This window comes from Ranitomeya variabilis, chromosome 5 (genome assembly GCF_051348905.1).
Source record: "Ranitomeya variabilis isolate aRanVar5 chromosome 5, aRanVar5.hap1, whole genome shotgun sequence".
NCBI lineage: Eukaryota > Metazoa > Chordata > Amphibia > Anura > Dendrobatidae > Ranitomeya > Ranitomeya variabilis.
The window spans coordinates 20,162,105-20,185,865 of NC_135236.1; the positions used below are offsets into that span (position 1 = coordinate 20,162,105).

Below are 23,761 nucleotides of genomic sequence, written 5' to 3' on the forward strand. Positions count from 1 at the left end.
CCCTGAAATAGATTGGGGAACAGAAACCTGCAGTTCCAGCAAAGGTGATCATTTTTTGACAACTATGAGAGACAATTACCATTCACAACTGGTTCAGGACCCAACAAGGAGGGGGGCACTGCTAGACCTAATATTAACCAACAGGCCAGACCGCATATCAAATATAAGGGCTGGGGGTCACTTGGGGAATAGTGATCACAAAATAATAAGTTTTCATGTCTCCATTAATAAGATGTGTAGTAGAGGGGTGACAAGGACACTAAACTTCAGGAGGGCAAATTTCCAACGGATGAGAGAGGATCTTGGTGCAATTAACTGGGACGATATCCTGAGACATAAAAATACACAAAGAAAATGGGAGACATTTATTAGCACCCTGGATAGGACCTGTGCACAGTATATACCGTATGGGAATAAACATACTAGAAATAGGAGGAAACCAATATGGCTAAATAGAGCTGTAAGGGGCGCAATAAGTGACAAAAAGAAAGCATTTAGAGAATTAAAGGAAGTAGGTAGTGAGGAGGCATTAAATAAATACAGAAAATTAAATAAATTCTGTAAAAAGCAAATCAAGGCAGCAAAGATTGAGACAGAGAGACTTATTGCCAGAGAGAGCAAAAATAATCCCAAAATATTCTTTAACTACATAAATAGTAAGAAACTAAAAAATGAGAGTGTTGGCCCCCTTAAAAATAGTCTGGGGGAAATGGTGGATGAGGATGAGGAAAAAGCCAATATGCTAAACGACTTTTTTTCATCAGTATTTACACAAGAAAATCCCATGGCAGACAATATGACTAGTGATAAAAATTCCCCATTAAGTGTCACCTGCTTAACCGAGCAGGAAGTACGGTGGCGTCTAAAAATCACTAAAATTGACAAATGTCCGGGCCCGGATGGGATACACCCCCGAGTACTGCAGGAACTAAGTACAGTCATTGATAGACCATTATTTTTAATCTTTAAAGAGTCCATAATAACAGGGTCTGTACCACACGACTTGCGTATAGCAAATGTGGTGCCAATATTCAAAAAGGAGACAAAAACTGAACTCGGTAATTATAGGCCAGTAAGCTTCACCTCTACTGTGGGTAAAATCCTGGAGGGCATTCTAAGGGATGCTATACTGGAGTATCTGAAGAGGAATAACCTCATGACCAAGTATCAGCACGGGTTTACTAGGGACCGCTCCTGTCAGACTAATCTGATCAGCTTCTATGAAGAGGTAAGTTCCGGACTGGACAAAGGGAACCCAGTGGATGTAGTGTATATGGACTTTTCAAAAGCTTTTGATACGGTGCCACACAAAAGGTTGTTACATAAAATGAGAATAATGGGGATAGGGGAAAATATGTGCAAGTGGGTTGAGAGCTGGCTCAGGGATAGGAAACAAAGGGTGGTTATTATTGGAGCACACTCGGACTGGGTCGCGGGTAGCAGTGGGGTACCACAGGGGTCAGTATTGGGCCATCTTCTTTTTAACATATTTATTAATGACCTTGTAGGGGGCATTCAGAGTACAATTTCAATATTTGCAGATGACACTAAACTCTGCAGGGTAATCAATACAGGGGAGGACAATTTTATATTACAGGACGATTTATGTAAACTAGAAGCTTGGGCTGATAAATGGCAAATGAGCTTTAATGGGGATAAATATAAGGTCATGCACTTGGGTAGAAGTAATAAGATGTATAACTATGTGCTTAATTCTAAAACTCTGGGCAAAACCGTCAATGAAAAAGACCTGGGTGTATGGGTGGATGACAATCTCATATTCAGTGGCCAGTGTCAGGCAGCTGCTACAAAGGCAAATAAAATAATGGGATGTATTAAAAGAGGCATAGATGCTCATGAGGAGAACATAATTTTACCTCTATACAAGTCACTAGTTTGACCACACTTAGAATACTGTGCACTAGGGTTGAGCGACCTTTACTTTTATAGGATTGGGTCGGGTTTCACGAAACCCGACTTTTTCAAAAGTCGGGTCGAGTGAAATCGGCCGATCCTATAAAAAAGTCGGGGTCGGGGTCGGCCGAAACTCGAAACCCAATGCAGTGCATTGGGTTTCCAATGGTTCCCAGGGTCTGAAGGAGCGGAAACTCTCCTTCAGGCCCTGGGATCCATATTTAAGTGTAAAATAAAGAATTAAAATAAAAAATATCGCTATACTTATCCTCTGACGGGCCCTGGTACTAACCGGGAACCTTCCTTCCTTAGAATCAGCCTTCCAGGACCTTGCGGTGATGTCACGGCTTGTGATTGGTGCGCGGCCGCCCATGTGACCGCTCGCGCGACCAATCACAAGCCGCGACGTCACCGTGACGTCACCAAAGGTCCTGGAAGGGCTGATTCTTAGGAAGGAAGGCTGCCGGAAAGAAGCAGGGCATGTCCGAGAGTGAGTATATACCTAATAGGAATATACTCACCCTCGGCTTCGTTCCGGCAGCCTTCCTTCCTAAGAATCAGCCCTTCCAGGACCTTCGGTGACGTCACGGTGACGTCGCGGCTTGTGATTGGTCGCGCGAGCGGTCACATGGGCGGCTGCGCACCAATCACAAGCCGCGACGTCACCGCGACGTCACCGCAAGGTCCTGGAAGGCTGATTCTAAGGAAGGAAGGTTCCCGGTTAGTACCAGGGCCCGTCAGAGGATAAGTATAGCGATATTTTTTATTTTAATTCTTTATTTTACACTTAAATCTGAATTCCGATACCAATTCCCGATATCTTAAACATATCGGGAATCGGTATCGGAATTCCGATTCCAGATTCAGAAGATCGCCGACTTCATGGCCGACCCCACACAGGGGTCGGGTCGGGTTTCATGAAACCCGACTTTGCCAAAAGTCGGCGACTTCTGAAAATTGCCGACCCGTTTCGCTCAACCCTACTGTGCACAGTTCTGGTCTCCGGTGTATAAGAAAGACATAGCTGAACTAGAGCGGGTGCAGAGAAGAGCGACCAAGGTTATTAGAGGACTGGGGGGTCTGCAATACCAAAATAGGTTATTACACTTGGGGCTGTTTAGTTTGGAAAAACGAAGACTAAGGGGTGATCTTATGTTAATGTATAAATATATGAGGGGACAGTACAAAGACCTTTCTGATGATCCTTTTAATCATAGACCTGAGACAGGGACAAGGGGGCATCCTCTACGTCTGGAGGAAAGAAGGTTTAAGCATAATAACAGATGCGGATTCTTTACTGTAAGAGCAGTGAGACTATGGAACTCTCTGCCGTATGATGTTGTAATGAGTGATTCGTTACTAAAATTTAAGAGGGGACTGGATGCCTTTTTTGAAAGTATAATGTTACAGGTTATATATACTAGATGCGAGTGACAGCAGCTACGTAGGCCATCTACCCGGGGATTTCCACAGACCCATCTGTCGGTAGAGGTATGATCGGGTGTGGGGAGCGTCCCCCCTAGCTGTAGCCCAGAATCTCCACTCAGAACAGAAAGCAAGACAGGCTGCGTGCTGCGGCCGACAGACGCCACTGAACGGTAGCAGAGTAAGGAGGGGGCAAGGTCTGGGTGACGTCACTCAGAACTGGAAGCTTCAGAAAAATTCCCACTCTACAGTTCATATGAGTTTATGCCACCAGAGGCCACAGCTTCTATGATGGCACCACAATTATGCATTAGCAGGCTCCTGGTTATACATGTATTTAACCCCTTCAGATGAATTTACATCATGGGTTATGACTGTATAGCAGACATGTATGGGATATTGTTGCTTTTTTATTTTCCTTTTTTTTCAGAAGATGAGGGTCGTCAGTTGGATTGAGCGTACAATAAAGATATTAAACCCCCATGTGTTTATTTATTTCATTAAAATACTTTATTCATAATGTGTGTGTATTTTTAATACTTTATTACTATTGGATTAATAATGGATAGGTTTCTTATTGACATCTATCCATTATTAACCAGGCTTAATGTCAACTTACATTAGCAAGGTGACATTAACCCTTCATTCCCCATATCCCACCGCTACACGGGAGTGGGAAGAGAGAGGCTTTGTGCCAGAATAGGTGCATCTTCCAGATGTGCCTTTTCTGGGGTGGCTGGGAGCAGAAGTTTTTAGCCGGGGGGCAATAACCATGGTCCCTCTCTAGGCTATTAATATCTGCCCTCAGTCACTGGCTTTCCCACTCTGGCAGAGAAAATTAATCGGGAGCTCACAACAGTTTTTCCGTGATTTAACCCTTTATTTTAACACCTGGAGCTCCCAAATTTTGCACACACACACACTAGTAACATTATTAGTGAGGAATATGTAAAAATCTAATGGATATGAAATTGTTTACTGTATGTAAACCATGTCTCATTTCCTGTTGTGTTTGATAAGGAGATAGCAAAAGCCGACAATTGAATTACCGGCTTTTATGCTATCTAGAGCTGTATTAAATATAAATATAAATACTGTATATACATTTATGTTTTCATGAATATTTAAGCCCATGGATCCATTATATGTCCATTTTGCAAGCCGGCAAGAAAATATCGCCGTATGGATTCCATACGGATACCATACGGATGATACACGGATACTTTTTGGACAGAAAATCGCATTTTCGCATTGAATAAGGATCACTGTTCAGGAACATTTCTGCATAGCTCGGCCGTAAAAAATGGACCATATTTTTATATGTTAGGTCTGACCCCGGCCTTACTCAGCAGCACCCATTTCAGTATCAGCCATAGCGCGGTGTTTATGTCTGTTTTTTTATGTTTTAATGATTTAGCTGACAGACTCTGGCACAGTATCATTACTGCGCATGCGCCCGCGCACTATGTCCTGGAAGTATTTAGCTGTATTGAGGGACATAGTGCGCGGGCTCATGCACTGTAATGCTTTTCGGCTTTGCCCGCAGTTGGGCAAAGCATACTGCGCGTGCGCGACCTAAGATTGCATTATGCACGTGCCAACTATGGAGCACAAGTACTCTAATTCACTAACATATTGCGGACAACAGGGACGGACGGGATGGATAAATGAAGATGAAACGCTGCCCATCAGACAGGTAAAAAGTCATTTAAATATCCCGCCAATTTGAGGTGACAGAGTCTCTTTAAGCTTCTATTTACTCCTTCTCTTTCTCCAGGAGCCACAGTATATTTTTGAATTCTCTTATTTATTTTGATATTTAACTGTTGTACACTGGAGAATTATGAGATAATAACAGACATATAACTCTGGAGACTTTTTACTTGGCTTCTTGCCTTCATGTTACATATAAATATCCGACAATAACACTTTATATTCCTGTGTCTGGTGGCCACACTAAACTGACTATGCTGCTTTCTAATATTGTCACTATTCACTCCAGGGACTCGACTGAAAACAGAATTGAAGGGAAAAGCAGAAAAAAGCAACATGAAAATAATATCTAATGTGCGAGTCTTTACCTACATTGTAACATGCAGAAGAATAATTCTAAGTACTTTAAGTATTAAACTAATACATGGGTTTCTTCTTTTCCTTTGATTTTTTTCTTTAATCAATAATTTAATCTGAAAAGATTAAATTATGATCATTGATATTTAATACGCAACTGGTATTGAATGCTATTTGTCAGTTTAGGCTAGTCTTGTAATTTTTGGAGCAAAAATATCAGAAAACCATTTTAGCAAAAGTAAAATTTATACAATATATTATATCACCTGTTTAATAAAAATAAATCACCTTGTTATAGACATCTTTTTGTTAATAGAAACAATATTTTAAAACATATTTAGAACTTGTTGGAAGGTATGATTAGATTCTTCAAATAAGAAGGGGCGAAAATCTCATTGAGCCAAATCATTACTACTAATCATAAGAAGAAATATGCAGTGACCATGCCTGGCTTTTGTAAAATGCTAACCAGTTTTCTTATTGCTTCTACCATATGTTCTACCACAGGAGAACAATCTGACTGCAGTCACTGAGTTTTTGCTTCTAGGATTTCAAGCAAGTAAATGTTTAAGAATTTTCCTGTTCTTTTTTTTCTTTGTTATTTACTGTGGGACAATATGTGGGAATCTCCTGATCATCACCTTAGTGTTCACCAGCAAGAACCTCCACACTCCAATGTACTTCTTCATCTCACAACTGTCCATAGGTGACATCCTATTAACAAGTGTCATTGTCCCCAATATGCTCCAAATTCTTCTCAATAATGGGGGGATCATTCCTTTTATTGACTGTATCACTCAGCTTTATTTTTTCGGAGTCGCGGAAGCATTTGATTGCCTTATCCTTGCTCTCATGTCCTATGACAGATATGTGGCCATCTGTAATCCTCTTCGTTACTCCTCCATCATGACAAATACCTCATGTATGATACTGACCATCTTATGTTGGATGGTTGGATTTTCTCTTAATTTAATTTCCAATATATCTACAGCAAAACTAAACTTTTGTGGTTCAAATATCATTGACCATTTATTTTGTGATCCTCTTCCCTTACTAGAACTTGCCAGTTCGGACACGTTCCATGTTCACTTGGTGATTTTTTTAATAGGCATTCCTTGTGTCTTTTTTCCAACTGCAATCATAATAGTGTCTTATACATATATAGTTGTAACAGTCTTAAGGATCCCATCCAGTACTGGCAGAAAGAAAGCCTTCTCCACCTGTAGCTCCCACCTCACTGTGGTCTCCATATTCTATGGGACTCTGTTCAGTGTTTATGTCGTCCCAACAAAACAACAATCTTCGTCCATCACTAAAATCCTATCATTGCTATACACTGTGTTTACTCCTTTGTTCAATCCTGTCATATACAGTCTAAAAAATAAAGACATTAGGAAAGCCGTACAAGAGACATTTCATAATTTGGTGATTTAATTCATGTAAAATAAATTTATATGCAGAGTGGGCCATAAAGGGTAGTAGGGGATCCGACACATGTGATTAAATAAAATCAGTAAGTATTCCAAAATTGCTAAAAGCATCTTTGTGCATATTTCATAAATAATATTGTTAAGACTAAGAACTAACGAGTTCAAAGGCTCAAAATGCATAATAACTCTCGTGCTTTGTATATTTTTTCCCAAACTTTTTATGGTACATACACTGATGAAGATTAGTGATGAGCGAGCGTGCTCGCCACTACTCATTACTCGCTCTAACATCAGTGTGCTAGAGATGCTCATTTCTCGGTGGGTATTTTTTCAATCCTCAAGCAGGCGCTAGAGTCTTCGCCCTCGCATGTTTGGTGCTTTTTAGACAGCCAATAAACATGTGGGGATTGCCTGTAAGTCACTGTAATGTTGCGGCCATTTTTATTGTGGCATTACTGTGATTGACTGACCGCATAGTGTCTTCAGGTCTATATCAAACTCATGATGCCATGCTCATCCCACTATGCCCTAGATAAAGGAAGTGTAGGGAGAGAAGCTGGTGAAAGAAGGACAGAATTGTAGCTGTGTTTTAGCCAGGGATTTAACCACATTTTCATTTATGTCAAGTAAAACAACAGCCCTTCTTAAGGTGTATTATAATAAATAGTATTACTGCTGTTAGCAGCACGTAGGGAGAGTTTGTGCTGAGGGGATCATGTAGGACACAAAAGGGTGAATTGAATGTACTTTATACTGCAGCCTGTAACTCAGACCAAAACCTCTTCTGAGGGCCCATAATATTATTTTTGCTATTAATCCTAATTAAATTGTTCTGAACAGGGAAATATTATGCACCATTTTTACTGCTGTAGTTGTGCATCAAAAGCATACTGCCAGACTTGATTGGATCTCAGTAGCGTGCATTACTCCTGCAGTGTAAGCAGTCCATCTGAGGTGTGCAAAGTTTCTTGAAATAGTAATACTGCAATTTTTCACTATTTACAGCATTTAACATGCTCCATTTGTGCCTTGAAACTAAAAACAAACTTGTTTGAGTACAAATATCATCCCTATATTTATATTGCATCTTAAGAAGTTCATCTGAAGAGGGAAAATTTTCCTGCCGTTGTAATACTGCAATTTTTTTCAGCAGTGGAATTTTATACAGCATTTATTGTGCTCCAGTTATGCCTCAAAACACGCAAAATAACTTGCTTGGTTAGAAATAGCATCAATATATTGATACTGCAGTCTATGGAGTACATCTGAGGTGGGCAGATTTTCATGCTATTGTAATACTGCAACAGTTTCTCAGCAAGGATATATCATACATAATTTAAAATGGGCAAGACTCGTGGTATGGGAAGTGGAAGTGATTTTGATGGTGAGCGCAGAGGCTGAGGCCATGTGAAATGTGAAACTGTGACTGCCTCAGCAGGACAACAAACACACATCATGTTGAATTAGGCTCCTGTCCCAATTTGTATTGGGTGCGGAACACCACTTTTGAAGCCAGAGCAGTGTGAAGAGGTTTTTGGATGGGTAGAAGAAAATGCTTCCAGTCACTGTGCTTGCACCACCCTGTCTTCCACACAGTCCAGTCTCAGTAGTCGTGATTCTGGACCACATAATCCTCACCCTGATCCTTCCTCCCATCATGCTGAGTGCCAGCAGATAAGTGATCCCACACTTGGACTCTCCAAAGAGCAGTTCACATTTACATTTATAGATTCTGGCTTCTCACCCTGCACGTTTCATACAGGACAAAATGAGATTACATGTAGTGATAGCCAAATATTTGGTCAGCCACGCTCACTAGAAGGCAGTGGTGGGAAAATGCAATAACTATCACAAGAGTTGGATGGTGATAAGACATAATTGCCATCAAGTGGTGTTGTTACGTCAGCAAGTGAGGAGAAGGGCCAGGGTGGGGAAGTGGAAGTCGAAGTGGTGAACGATGAAGTCACTGACCCAACCTGTGAAGGTGGCATGCAGATCAAGAACAACAGCGCACAGGGGTGAAGGATTTGCAGCACCACAACAGGCAGGAAGAGCCAGTGGAGTAGCCAGAGATACAAGGTGGGCAACTGTTCCTCAGAACATCAACACGGGTGAAGTTGCCAAGGCAAGGGCTAGGTGTTCTTGAATCTAATGCTTTTAAAAACAGTCCAGTTAACCCAAAAGAGGCTGTTTGCAATATCTGCCATGCCAGTATCAGCAGGGGCAGCACAATTACCAGTCTTACAACCACCAGCATGATCAGGAATATGCAAGCAAAGCACCCTACTACATGGGCCAAAAGGTCAGGGTCCAGAAACAGTGTCTGCGGATGACATCACTGCCTCTTCTACTGTTCTACAGGCATGCCAATCCCCTATCCATGATGTATAAAAGATGCCTCCCACCACCTGTCATTACACACTTGCAACCACCATCAGCAACCATGTCCATGTCTTTGCCCAGCGTAGCATTCAATTGTCCCTTACCCAGTCCTTAGAATGCAAGCGTAAATACAGAGCCTCCCACCCCGGGTCACAATCCTAAATGGTAACATTTTCAGACTGCTTGCCCTGGAAATGTTGGCATTTGGGCTTGTGGAGATGAAAGCTTTCCACAACTTTGATGGCCATCCATTTGTAATCGGTCCCTAGCCACCACTATTTCTCCCAGTGTGCCATATCTGCATTACACATGCATCTTACCCATAATGTCAGTCGTGCCCTGACCAACCCTGTTACTGGGGAGGTCCACTTAACTACAGACACCTGACAAGTACTTGTGTCCAGAGACACTAAATTTCCATGACAGCACATTGGGTGAACATTGTGGAACCCAGTCAGACCCTGGGATGAAAAACATCTTCTACCAATACCGAGCATTGCAGGCTTTGTTTCCCCCACCTTCTACAGATGTTCCTGCATCAAATCCTCCTCCGTGCCTCCATCTCAGAAAAATCAGCATCAGTTGTCAGCAGGAAGAACTGCAGCACTGCCTCGGCAAAGCGGCAACGAGCTCTGCTGAAGCTAATCTGATTAGGTGACAAACCGCACACTGCTGTGGAGTTGTTGAAAGGTCTATCAGAACAGACTGGTTTGTGGCTCTTGCCCCTGATCCTACAATCAAGCATGGTCGTGTGTGACAATGTAACCTGGTGGCAGCTCTGAAGCTTGACAACCTCACACATGTACCATGCCTGACCCACGTGCTCAACTTAGTGGCCCAGCGGTTTCTCCAAACATACCCAGATATACCTGAGCTATTTGTAAAAATATGCCGCATGTGTCCGCTTCCACAAGTCAGCTACCACTGCCGCTGCCCTGGTGGTGCTATAGCAGTGTTTGCAACTTACAGCTCACCAAATGGTGTGTGACATCACCATGCATTGGAACTCAACATTACATATGTTGACAAGGTTTTGTGAGCAGCAGAGGGCAATAGTTGAATGCCAGTTACACCATGCCAGTCGGTATTCCACTCAGCCTCCGCACATGAGAACTGATGAGTGGGCATGGATGACTGAAATCTGTGCCATTCTCCAAAACTTTGAGGACTCAAACAAGATGGTGAGTTGTAATGACACCAGAATCTGCCTCACCATCACACTTCTCTGTCTACTGAAACAGTCAATGCACACTCATTAGGGATAGCAAGCTATAGATGGGAGGGCTGATATTGTATGTGTGATTTGGGTAATTTTGGCAGTTAATTGTGTTTTTTTTCTGTGTGATATTGTTGTGATATTACTGGATATTGTGGGTTATTACTGTGTGATATTGTTGGGATATCACTGTATATTGTAGTGATATTACTGTATTAGTGTTGCAGTATAAGCATAATTGTATGTATATATATATATATATATATATATATATATATATATATATATATATTTATAGTCGCCAGCTTGGGTATAAATATATATGTACCTTACCAACCTACCCGTGCCCTCCGCTCTGCTAATGACCTCAGGTTAGCATCCTCAATAATCAGAACCTCCCACTCCCGTCTCCAAGACTTTACACGTGCGGCGCCGATTCTTTGGAATGCACTACCTAGGTTAATACAATTAATCCCCAATCCCCACAGTTTTAAGCGTGCACTAAAAACTCATTTGTTCAGATTGGCCTACCGCCTCAACGCATTAACCTAATTATCCCTGTGTGGCCTATTAATAAAAAACAACAACATAATCACGTTCCTCCATCATGTTCTCATACACTTTATGCAGTTAATAGCCTCTGTGTCTGTACTGTTACATACTTAGGCAGTTAACTGGTTCATGCAGCTTTACATGAACACCCGAGCCTTACACTATGGCTGGTCCAAATAACTAAAGCAATTGTTACCATCCACCTCTTGTGTCTCCCCTTTTCCTCATAGATTGTAAGCTTGCGAGCAGCAGGGCCCTCATTCCTCCTGGTATCTGTTTTGAACTGTGATTTCTGTTATGCTGTAATGTCTGTTGTCTGTATAAGTCCCCTCTATAAGCTGTAAAGCGCTGCGGAATATGTTGGCGCTATATAAATAAAATTATTATTATTATTATTATTATTATATGTATGTTATAGACTGCAGACTTGTGTGTGTAATAAATATCCTTTATTGTTACACTGTTTTGTCTCAGTTAGTATATAGTATTAGGGAAAAGATAACGTTGAGGCATTATTAAATGGATTTTAATTATTATTAGCCAAGCTCGGGGATAATAGTTAATATTGGACCTCAATAGAGGTGCAGTGAGAGTTCTCGCTTTGGTATCTATAAGTTTTAGTGATTTTGTGGAGGACACACGTCCTTTTGCAATGAACTGTCTCTCTAAGCCTTGGACTATCCCTTGGACTATGCAGACTTCTCTACACCACCGGATGACAGCAGAAGAACATAAACTTAAATGCAGTGGGTTTTTTTCTGCTCTATTCCCATGCATCTCTTCCCATACAGACATGGGTATACACTTCAGTATTTCGTCTTTTTTGTGTCGTCCTCATCCTCCTCCACCATCATATCAAGAGGGTGATCAATCTACTCTTGCTATAAATTTTTTAAGGGTGTTTATGATGCCCACATTAACAATTTTTAGAGACCTACCTCGAATATTCTTTTATAAATATATATACCTCCCAGGGGTAAATGTTTTTCACTTTTTTACATCTAGTGTGTCAGCTTTACCAGTCTAGGATAATCACTACTTAACCATGGGAAAAAATGTTTTTTTGATGCCCTCAGTTATGTGTCTTCAGAGGGGTATTGTAGTGACTTCTAATTTTTGGCATCCCCTGCACTTAGTGCAAACGCTTTACCATTGTAGTAGACCCACTTCTTAGAAATGGGAAAAAATGCATTTTTGGGGCGCCACATTCTAGTTGCAGGAATATTTTTTGAAACTTAATGAGCTGGTGGGTTCTATTAGTATATGACCTTATGAACTTATTGGGGCTGTCAGGTGGTCATTACATAGGGAGTTCTCACACTACATATAGAATTTCACAGCCAGAACAGGAGAGTTTGTAAAGTAATACAGAAGATCCTGGTCTCCTCCATATGAGGCTGAGTAGATGCGAAATGCTTCACTATATTCCCCAGCAGGGTAGATGAAATAGCAGTCCTTGATGCTGCTCCATTAAATTAATCGCTTTTCTCAGGGCTAAGTCAAATAGATTCTATTCAGCTATAACAATTCCGCTCTTATCTGCACTTTGTCTACCATGAAGTGTGGCACTAGGTATAGCGTATGACAGGCATCTAAATAGAGATTATTATCATAGAAACCCTAAACCTTGCTGCTGCTGCGTTTTCCATGGACTCATTGACCGATTCAGGTAAACAAAAATTATACAGGAAATGTAATTTTATCATTGTAATATCTTATCTATCCATGTAGTCTGTGAGACATGATCAGATACATCCTGTTTAATGTATAAAGGAGGGACTCTGAAAGTCATATTTTTTTTCAGGGCCACTAGGTGGCCATTACTATTTGCAGAGGGCCATCAGATGGCCCTTACTATTGCTAGAAAGCCAGCAGGTGGACCGCACTATTGTCAGAGGGCCATCAGACGGCCCTCACTCTAATTTTAGAGGGCCAGCAGCCAGCCCTCACCAAGCATTTTTTGAGGGCCAGCAGATGGCTATGATTTGCATAGCTGTATATTTCTACCGCAATATAATTTATCCATCTGAAGTGGGCAAATTTTCTTTTTCGGGTTAATACTGTAAAGTTTGAAACTTGGAGAACCAGCAGGTGGCTCTCAGAATTTATAGAGGGATAGCAGGCAGACCCCACTATAGTAAAATAGCCAGCAGACGTCTTGTGGAAAAATGAGACCAAGGTAGAGTTCTATTGTTTACTGTAAATGGAATAAGGCGTACAAATAAAAGAACACAGTACCTACAGTCAAACATGGTGGCAGTTAAAAGATATTTTGGGGTGGTTTTGTTGCCTCTGGTCCTGTGCCTTGACTGTGAGCAAAGCATCATGAAATGCACATATTCCCAAAGGATGTTGGGTGCTTGACCTGAATAATGAGTGTAATGGAATTCAATGGGAAACTCAAGCATTTTTCTGGCGCCCCCTCCCCTCTATATGGAGGTGTAGAAGGGGTATAAAATTTACTTAAAATGAGATAAGCAGCATTAAAATGGCAAGGAAACACCTTTGGTAAGTCCCCTGGAAGCATCTCCGAATCCCAGTTCACTGCTGGGAACAATGATGTCTGAATATTACACCACTTTTAACCCCTTTATGACATGCGCGGTACAAGTACAGCGCATGTCGGATCTCCTTCTTTGATGTGGGCTCCGTCCCTGGGCCCTTATCTTTCCTGGCACATGTCAGCTGATTTGGCGTGTCCCTAACAGCGCATAAATAAACTTTACAGGATTAATGCGAAAAAGAAAATTTGCCCACCTCTCCAAAATTACTCTCTAATGGCTGTCTAAAATTAGAGTTAGAGCCGCCTGATGGCCCTAAGACAGCACCGAGGACCACCTTCTGGCTTTCTAACAATAGTAAGGGCCAACTGATGGCCCTCTTCAAATAGTAATGGCCACCTAATGACCCTGAAAGAAAAATTGTAACTTTCAGAGTCCTTCCTTCATAAATTAAACAGGATATGTCTGATCATGTCTCACACACTACATGAACAGATAAGATATTAAAATGATAAAATTATATTTCCTGTAGAATGATTCTTTCACCATTGAAAGCAATGAAAACATGCAAGCACTCAGCAAAAACTCTACGTGTGAACATAGCACAAGGTATGGAGGAGCATTTGTTTTCCTCTTATTTATTTTGGCTTATATACAAGTCATCCTGTAAACAATGCATCTCAACATTTTTCCATTAAAATCCATGTTATTTTCGGTTTTGTATGTTTTATTGTCAGTCCTTAACTCCTTCATACCGCAGCCTACTTTAATTTTTGCATTTCTGATTTTTGCTCCCCTTCTTCCCAGAGCCTTAACTTTTAAATTTTTCCTTCAATATGGCCATGTGAGGGCATTTTTTGTGGGACGTGTTGTACTGTTTGACAACACCATTGGTTTTACCACATACTGTACAGGAAAATGGGAAAAACATTCCAAATGCGGTGAAATTGCAAAAAAAGTAACCAAATTCTAAAACTGAGCTGCCATTATGGTTTTTCAGGTTATTATGAGTTCATAGATACCAAACATGTAAAGGTTATTTTTTTAACTAAGTGGTGAAAAAAAAATCCCAAATTTGTTTAAAAAAAAAAAGTGTCATTTTTTTCAAGACCCGTTGCGTCTTTTTTTCAGGTCCTGGGGCTGAGTGAGGGCTTTTATTTTGCGTGTCGAGTAGAAGTTTTTATCTATATAATTTTTGTGTAGATATGATCTTTTGATCACCTGTTATTGCTTTTTAATGCAATGTTGCGGCAACCAAAAATGTAATCCTGGCATTTGGACTTTTTTTCTCGTAACGCCATTTACCGATCAGATTATTTCTTTTTATATCTTGTTAGAAAGGGTGATTCCAAGTATGTGTATTTTATATTTATTTTAATGGTGATTTACACTTTTATATTTTTTTTTCATTTTTAAATATTTTTAAAAGCATTTTTTTTTGCTTTTCGCTTGCTTAAATAGTCTCCGTGGGAGACTAGAAGCTGTGATCATCTGATCACTTTTGCTACATGGAGCGGGGCTGCAACCTCACTCCATATGGCAGAAAAGGTCATTTGCTATGAGCACCATCCACTGGGCGGTGCTCATAGCAATCTTACAATGACAACCACAGGGGTCTGCTGCAAACCATGAGTTGTTATGCCAACCCATCGGCAACCCTCGGTCATGTGAAACGATCATCGATCATTTAAATATTGACTTGATCTCGGCATGATCATGTTAAATGCCGCTGTTAGAGATTAATGCCAAAGCCCACAAAGGGGGAGACCCGACAGGCACTATGCATGTACTGTGCATGTCATGAAGTGGTTAAAAGTGGCATCTACTGGCAGCCAACCCCTGCAATGTTTGGTGGTGTGGGGGTGGTTGTTTTTATCAAGTAGTTTGCACCTGTGCCGCTCCTAGCCTTTATCAGTGGAGGCTTGCTGCATCCTGCTAAGTGTGCATTTGTCATCAGACAGGGTTTTGGGAAGGCCGTATCTCATGGTATGTATTTTTTTCTGAGTTTTTTCTATGTTAGCTGTTTTTTGATAAAAGTGGCATAATACTCTGAAAACAATGTTCCCAGCAGTGACCTGAAATTCAGAGATGCTTCCACAGGACTTCCCACTGCTGTATCCATGCCATTTTAGTCCTTCTTATATCATTTTCAGCAATTTTTAGACCCTCTATATCTCCAGGGGTTTGTGCTAGAAAATCCCCTGAGTTTCCCCTTGACTTCCATTATTCTCGTTATTTGGGTCAAGCACCCGAGCAGTACGATTTGCTGTACTTGAGTAACAAGCACCTGAGCATTTTAGTGCTCACTTATCAAAAATGAAGATGTTTTTAACAATTTTGGATTAAACATTGATTTTTTTTTTAATTTATGTGTGATGGATCCTCTAGCACCTTGGAACTTTCTGGTTGGGACTCACTCTCCCAAGAGCCCATGTTTCCTGTAATTGCTGGCCAAAAGGAGGGTGTGCTGAAAAATGTTTACCTTCATTTTAATAATAGAGTGCGACAAATGTATTTGACCACCCACATTTTTTATACATTATTATTATTTAATTATATCTATTTATGTTTTAACATATATTAGTCCATATTGCTAAGAACTACAACAAAGAGTTTCAGTAAATAGCAGAAAAATAGATTTGTGAGTTTGTTTAAAATGTATAAAATGCAGAGAAAGTGTGCAATACATTTGACATACCCGATATACTTTTGATTAAACAAGACCCAACGATGTTGTAATGGTGTTCTTTTTTTCAATATCCTATCTCTATTGGTTTCATACAGAATTAATGGAATGGGTGTGCATATGACTGATTACTGCTTCATTCAAATGGAGCATTTCAGGGACCTGTTCTCATTTTCCTGTAGGGGTGCTATTTGTTTGTTCAGTAATAAGCAAGTTACCACATGTCCCAAGTTGATAACTTGCTTGCTAGAGTATTGTGTGCTACCTTTTATGTATGACATCCACTAAATGGCAACAAATTTTCCCACTATCATACACTTCATCCATACATTCAAATGGCCAGGGCCAGGCCAGATTAGCAAAATTAAATGAACAAGAGGTGAGTGCCAGCACTATCTGACTTATCCCCTTAACCTCCAAGGGTGGTTTGCACGTTAATGACCAGGATATTTTTACAATTCTGACCACTGTCCTTTTATGAGGTTATAACTCTGAATTGCTTCAACAGATCCTGATGATTTTGACACTGTCTTCTCATGACATATTGTACGTCATAATAGTTGTAAAATTTCTTTGATATTACCTGCGTTTATTTGTGAAAAAATGGAAATTTGGCGAAAATTTTGAAAGTTTTCCAACTTTGAACTTTTATGCCCTAAAATCACAGAGATATGTCACACAAAATACTTAATAAGTAACACGTCCCACATGTCTACTTTACATCAGCACAATTTTGGAACCAAATTTTTTTGTTAGGAGTTAAAAGTTGACCAGCAATTTCTCATTTTTACAACACCATTTTTGTTTAGGGACCAGATCACATTTGAAGTAACTTTGAGGGTTCTATATGATAGAAAATACCCAAGTGTGACACCATTCTAAAAACTGCACCCCTCAAGGTGCTCAAAACCACATTCAAGAAGTTTATTAACCCTTTAGGTGTTTCACAGGAATTTTTGGAATGTTTAAAAAAATGAACATTTAACTTTGTTTCACAAAAAATGTATTTCAGCTCTAATTTGTTTTATTTTACCAAGGGTAACAGGAGAAATTGGACCCCAAAAATTGTTGCATAATTTGTCCTGAGTACGCTGATACCCATATATGGGGGTAAACCACTGTTTGAGCGCATGGCAGAAATCAGAAGGGAAGGAGCGCCGTTTGACTTTTCAATGCAAAATTGACGGAAATTGAGATAGGACGCCATGTCGCGTTTTGAGAGCCCCTGATGTGCCTAAACATTGAAACCCCCCAATAAGTAACACCATTTTGGAAAGTAGACCCCCTAAGGAACTTATCTAGATGTGTAGTGAGCACTTTGACCCACCAAGTGCATCACAGAAATTTATAATGCAGAGCCATAAAAATAAAAAATCATATTTTTTCACAAAAATTATCTTTTTGCCCCCAATGTTTTATTTTTCCAAGGGTAACAGAGGAGAGTGGACCCCAAAAGTTGTTGTGCAATTTCTCCTGAGTACGCTGATACCCCATATGTGGAGGTAAACCACTGTTTTGGCGAAGGGCAGAGCTCAGAAGGGAAGGAGCGCCGTTTGACTTTTTAATGCAAAATTGACTGGAATTGAGATAGGACACCATGTCGCGTTTGGAGAGCCCCTGATGTGTGGAAACCTCCCCAAGTGACACCATTTTGGAAAGTAGACCCCCTAAGGAACTTATCTAGATGTGTTGTGAGAACTTTGAACTCCCAAGTATTTCGCTACAGTTTATAACGCAGAGCCGTGAAAATAAAAATTCATTTTTTTTTTCCACAGAAATTATTTATTTTAGCCCCCAAGTTTTTTTTTCCAAAGGGTACCAAGAGAAATTGGACCCCAAACGTTGTTGTCAAATTTGTTCTGAGTATGCTGATACCCCATATGTTGGGGTAAACCCCGGTTTGGGTGTACGGGAGAACTTGGAAGGGAAGGAGCACTGTTTTACTTTTTCAATGTAGAATTGGCTGGAATTGAGATCAGACGCAATGTCGCATTTGGAGAGCCTAAACAGTGGAAACCCCTCAATTCTAACTCCAACCCTATACTGAACACACCCCTAACCCTATTCCCAACCCTAACCACACCCCTAACCCCAACACACCCTTAACCCCAACACACCCCTAACCCTAATCTCAACCCTAACCACACCCCTAACTCAACACACCCCCAACCCTAATCCCAACCATAACCCTAACTCTGACACACCCCTAACACTAATTCCAACCCTAATACCAACCATAAATGTAATCCAAACCCTAACTTTAGCCCCAACCCTAACCCTAACTTTAGCCCCAACCATAATCCTAACTTTAGCCCCAACCCTAACCCTAAATTTAGCCTCAACTCTAACCCTAACTTAAGCCCCAACCCTAACCCTAACTTTAGCCCCAACCCTAACTGTAGCTCCAACCCTAACTGTAGCCCTAACCCTAACTTTAGCCCCAACCATAACTCTAACTTTAGCCCCAACCCTAACCTTAACTTTAGCCCCAACCCTAACGGTAGCCCTAACCCTAATGGGAAAATGGAAATAAATACATTTTTTTAATTTTATTATTTTTCCCTAACTAGGGGGATGATGAAGAGGGGTTTGATTTACTATTTATAGAGGTTTATTAGCAGATTTTTATGATTGGCAGCTGTCACACACTAAAAGATGCTTTTTATTGCAAAAAATAGTTTTTGCGTCTCCACATTTTGAGAGCTATAATTTTTCCATATTTTGGTCCACAGAGTCATGTGAGGTCTTGTTTTTTTGCGGGACGAGTTGATGTTTGTATTGGTACTATTTCCGGGCACGTGACATTTTTCGATCGCTTTTCATTCTGATTTTTGTGAGGCAGAATGACCAAAACCCAGCTATTCATGAATTTCTTTTTTTGGGGGGTGGGTGTTTATACCGTTCCGCATTTGGTAAAATTGATAAAGCAGTTTTATTTTTCGGGTTAGTGTGATTACAGCAATACCTCATTTATATTTTTTTATGTTTTGGCACTTTATACGATAAAACCTATTTTATATAAAAAATAATTATTTTTGCATCACTTTATTCTGAGGACTAACTTTTTTGCTTTTTCACTGATGATGCTGTATGGTGGTTCTTTTTTTGTGGGACAAGATGACGTTTTCAGTGGTACCATGTTTATTTATATCCTTATTTTTGATTGCGTGTTATTCCACTTTTTGTTCGGCGGTATGATAATAAAGCATTGTTTTTTGCCGTGTTTTTTTTTTTTTACAGTTTTCACTAAAGGGGTTAACTAATGGGACAGTTTTATAGGTTGGGTTGTTACGGATGCGGCGATACTAAAGATGTGTACTTTTACTGTTTTTTCTAAGTTTGTTATGATAAAGAAATGTATTTATTGGAACAATATATATATATATATTTTCTTTATTTAGGATTTTTTCTTTTTTTACACATGTAAATATTTTTTTTTAACTTTTTTACTTTGTCCCAGGGTGGGACATCATGCTATAGTGTCAGATCGCTGATCTGACACTTTGCAAAGCAATGTGTCAGATCCACAATCTGACAGGCAGTGCAGTAGGCTTGCCGGCTCCTGCTCTTAGCAGGCGCTTGCAAGCCACCTCCCTGCAGGATCCGGAAGGAGCCCTGTTGCCATTTTGGATCCGGTCCTGCAGGGAGGAGGTGGTAAGAGACGCTCAGAGCAACGCGATCACATCGCTTTGTTCCGAGGGTCTCAGGGAAGCACGCAGGGAGCCCCCTCCCTGTGCAATGCTTCCCTATGCCGCTGAAACTCTGCAATCATGTTTGATCGCAGCGTTTTGGGGGTGAATGTGCCGGGAGCGGTCCGTGACCTCTCCTGGCACATAGTGTCGGATGTCAGCTGTAATAATCAGCTGACACCAGGTGGCGATCGGCTGCTCTCTCCCCGTGAGCGCGGCTGATTGCCTATGATGTACTATCCCATCCTTGGGAATTAAGTCCCAGGTCACCTCGATGGGATAGTATCTCATATGGGATTAAGGGGTTAAAACTAGAGACGAGCAAATTTGTTCAGAAAAAAAATTCACCAAACTCAAATTTGGCAAAAATATAGCGCATTAAGATTTTTGTCTGTGGTTTCCTGAGCATTTTTCCTCAAAGTTGACAAAATTTGGCTAAAGATCGGTAAATGATTAAATTTCTAAAATGCTTTTGTTTTGACTGTCTAGGATAGTGGTGCTGTATGATGAGAGGGAGGAATGTATTTTATGAGGGGAGGGGGGGTGTCTAGGCCGGAGGAGCCGCAGAGTATATATTTTCTTTTTTGGTTCTGTAAAACTTAGTGTGTGTAGATTTTGACAGCCAATCAGGGCGCAGAAACCATCCAAAAAGTCATTACACAAGACCTTCACTGATTGGCTGCTGAAGTCATAATAATAATAATAATAATATTTTTTTATTTATATAGCGCCAACATATTCCGCAGCACTTTCCAATTAAGCGGGGACATGTACAGACAATACATTCAGTACAAGTTAAGACAATTTAAACAGTGACATTAGGGGTGAGGTCCCTGCTCGCAAGCTTACAATCTACAAGGAAATGGGGGGACACAATAGGTGAAAAGTGCTTGTTATTTCAGGTCTGGCAATTATAATAAATAGGAATTTTCATATAAAGCTGCATGATCCGGTCATCAGCCCGTGTGTTTAAGTGCAATAGTCAAGTATCAAGAGCAGTTATCGTGTGCATGGAGGGTGTGGAGACAGATGAATAGTAGGGGGCAGATTCAGAGTAATATTTGGAAGGAGGGAACAGGGCAAAGTTAGTTTACTGAGTAGTTGATGTGGTAGGCTTGTTTGAAGAGATGGGTTTTCAAAGAGTGCTTGAATAGGTCGGGGCTAGGTATCAGTCTGATCATAAGTCCCAATCCATATAAATAGCAGATATTTTGTTTTTCTGATGACATTTTCTCTGTGAAAAAGTGCAGAGAGGCCGCTCCTGCTGCTGCTGAAAGTGTATTTGTGAGCTAGATAGGATCCTGTCCTGGGTGAAATCGATCTTCCAGCATATAACCAGATTGTGCTAAAACTGTGCTGCAGCCTCAGGAGACCCCATTTGCTAATCAAAATCATTTGGACAAAAAGGTTTTTGCTGTGAGGTATCAGAAGGCCACATTTCTTTTTAAAAACCATTAGGCCGAACATCAGAGTTCAGTAAGTCTACCCTATTTGCTAATCCATATCAACTGAGAAAAAAAAGGGTTGCAGTGAGGAATCAGGAATCAGAAGTCCACATTTCCTCTTAAAAATCATTAGCTTTAACATTGGGGTTCAGCGATAAGGACCTGTTTGCTAATCCAAATCTTTAGAGATAAAACTATGTTGTATTGAGGAATGAGGATGCCACATTTCCTCTTCAAAAATGTTAGGCCTAATATTGAGGTTCAGCCAGGCGACCCTATTTGCTAATCAAAATTGCTTGGGATAAAACTGTGTTGCAGTGAAGTATCAGGAGGCCACATTTTCTCAGCAAAATTGTTAGGTATAAGGGTGTTTTTCAGGAACACTAACTAAGAAAATAAATAGCGATTGTTCATTTAGTGACAGGTGACTGACAGGTGTGGGCCTAAGGTTGGAAAACAGCAGGTTACAAGAGGGGTAGGGTACAAACAACATGAGTGTGAAAAAAGCGAGGTTGTAGTGGAAGGGGGAATAGCCTTGGTGTTCGACGTGTACAAGGGTTAGATGTTAATGTTAATGAAAGCTTAACTGAACAATCACTGTCTCGTCCTTTACTAATACCACTGACAATATGTTACTGGATGGGCTACTCCACTCACTTTCTTTGGCAGTCGCACAGCGGTATGCCTTGTAGATGAGGGCCAGAAAGAGCAAGTGCTCCAGACCGCTGCATCAAGAAACCTCTCCTCATCTATTTCCACTTTAACCTCACACACAGTAGAGTCCTCAGAGGTGACACCCCAATCACATTGTTTCCCTCAACGTCACAAATTTCCAAACTCCCAACTGACTGTGGAGAACCACAGATGGGCCATTCTGCAGATCTCTTCACATATTGTATTCCATGGACATCAGAGGTCTGCTCAAAAGATTCACAGAAACCAGAGAAGGAAAGTATCTGCACCATTGACCAAAATGTTTTCATGCTGGATCCGGAGCTGGACAACGTAGGGTCAAAGCAATATCCAGACCCTCATTACCAGAGGTTAGCGCTGATGTTGCATTATGAACATTACTATGCTGGTCAGCTACATGCTGGAGCACACTTTGAATAGTCTGCGGGAGGAGGTGGTGATTCCAGAGGGAGAGGAGGAAGCAGAGGAGGATGTGGAAGTAATAACAATATCTCTAAGTTTTGGACTGTTGTCAAACAGGCTGGTGCCATGGAAGGGTGGATTACAGGGATCAAGTATGCTTATGGTACCAGACAAACTGTTAGGAAAGGTGCAGGAAGTGGGGAACAAATGGAGGAAGACAAAAAGAAAGTGGTTACAGGTGCAAAATAGTCAGGAGATACAGAGGATAATTATTCCCTTTCTGATGTCCATGGTTGGTGGAAGGGGACAGTGTTGTGAACTCTGTTTTTGGGCTCCCTCTTGTGGTCACAAGTGGTACTGTGTGAATGCTGTCTTTGGGCTCCCTCTGGTGGCTCTTTGTGTCTTTCTGCAGGTCTGAGGCGGATCAGCTGTCTCGATATCTGTTAGCTGGTTTCCTATTTAGCTCACCTGGACTTTCAGTGTTTGCCTGCTGTCGATGTATTCAGTGCTATCTTGATCCTCCTGAATTCCTTCGCTATCAGTCTCTCCAAGATAAGCTAAGTTTTCTGTTTGGTTATTTTTTGCTCATTAGTGTTCAATATTTTTCTTGGTTATTTACTTGTCCTTGTCCAGCTTGCTAATATGTGATTTCCTTGCTTGCTGGTAGCTCTAGGGGGCTGAGTTTCTCTCCTCACACCGTTAGTTGGTGTGGGGGTTCTTGTATTCTCAACGTGGATATTTTGTATAGGGTTTTTTACTGACCACACAGTTCCCTGCCTGTCTTCTGCTATCTAGTATTACTGGGCCTCATTTGCTGAATCTGTTTTCATTTCTACGTTTTGTATTTTCCCCTTACCTCACCGTTAATATTTGTTGGGGGCTTACTATATATTTGGGGTCATTTCTCTGAGGCAAGTGAGGTCTTACTTTCTCTATAGGGATAGCAAGTTTCTCAGGCTGCGTCGAGACGTCCAGGAATTTAGGCACGTTCACCGGCTACCTTCAGTGTGTTTGGTTAGGATCAGGTTTTGCGGTCAGTCCAGTTACCACCTCCCTAGAGCTCGTTCTATGTTCAATAACTTAGCTAGTTCATTCTGTGACCCTCAGCCACTAAGGATCATAACAGTACAGCAGGCCATAAAGTGTTTAATGCATCGCAGAAGTGGGATAAGAGAAGCCCTGAGTACAATTTTTTTTTTCCTCTCCCTTTGCTGCAGTCTGTCCAGCTTCTCTAATCCCCTTAATCTCTGGGTGGCTTTGAGTTCAGCTGCAGACATGGATATTCAGAGTCTGACTTCTAGTGTGGATCATCTTGCTGCAAGGGTGCAAAGCATTCAGGATTTTGTTGTTCACAGT

General features: G+C 40.9%; 1 protein-coding gene across 1 annotated transcript; it reads left to right on the plus strand.

The window, feature by feature from the left end:
* The first annotated feature begins 4,804 nt into the window (after positions 1 to 4,804).
* Positions 4,805 to 22,423, plus strand: LOC143774697 (olfactory receptor 5G9-like). Its single transcript, XM_077262461.1, has 4 exons — positions 4,805 to 4,825; positions 5,917 to 6,810; positions 12,592 to 12,658; positions 22,224 to 22,423. Exons 1-4 carry the CDS (start codon positions 4,805 to 4,807, stop codon positions 22,421 to 22,423), a joined length of 1,182 nt encoding a protein of 393 aa, XP_077118576.1.
* Positions 22,424 to 23,761: the final 1,338 nt, after the last annotated feature.

What these genes read in the sequence shown, in the direction of transcription:
- LOC143774697 (XM_077262461.1), top strand. Translation starts at nt 4,805, where the DNA reads ATGTCCTGGAAGTATTTAGCT. An exon ending in TGTCCTGGAAGTATTTAGCT is followed by an intron (nt 4,826 to 5,916) that starts GTATTGAGGGAC and finishes GTTCTACCACAG; the next exon opens with GAGAACAATCTGACTGCAGT. An exon ending in GGACTCATTGACCGATTCAG is followed by an intron (nt 12,659 to 22,223) that starts GTAAACAAAAAT and finishes CATGGACATCAG; the next exon opens with AGGTCTGCTCAAAAGATTCA.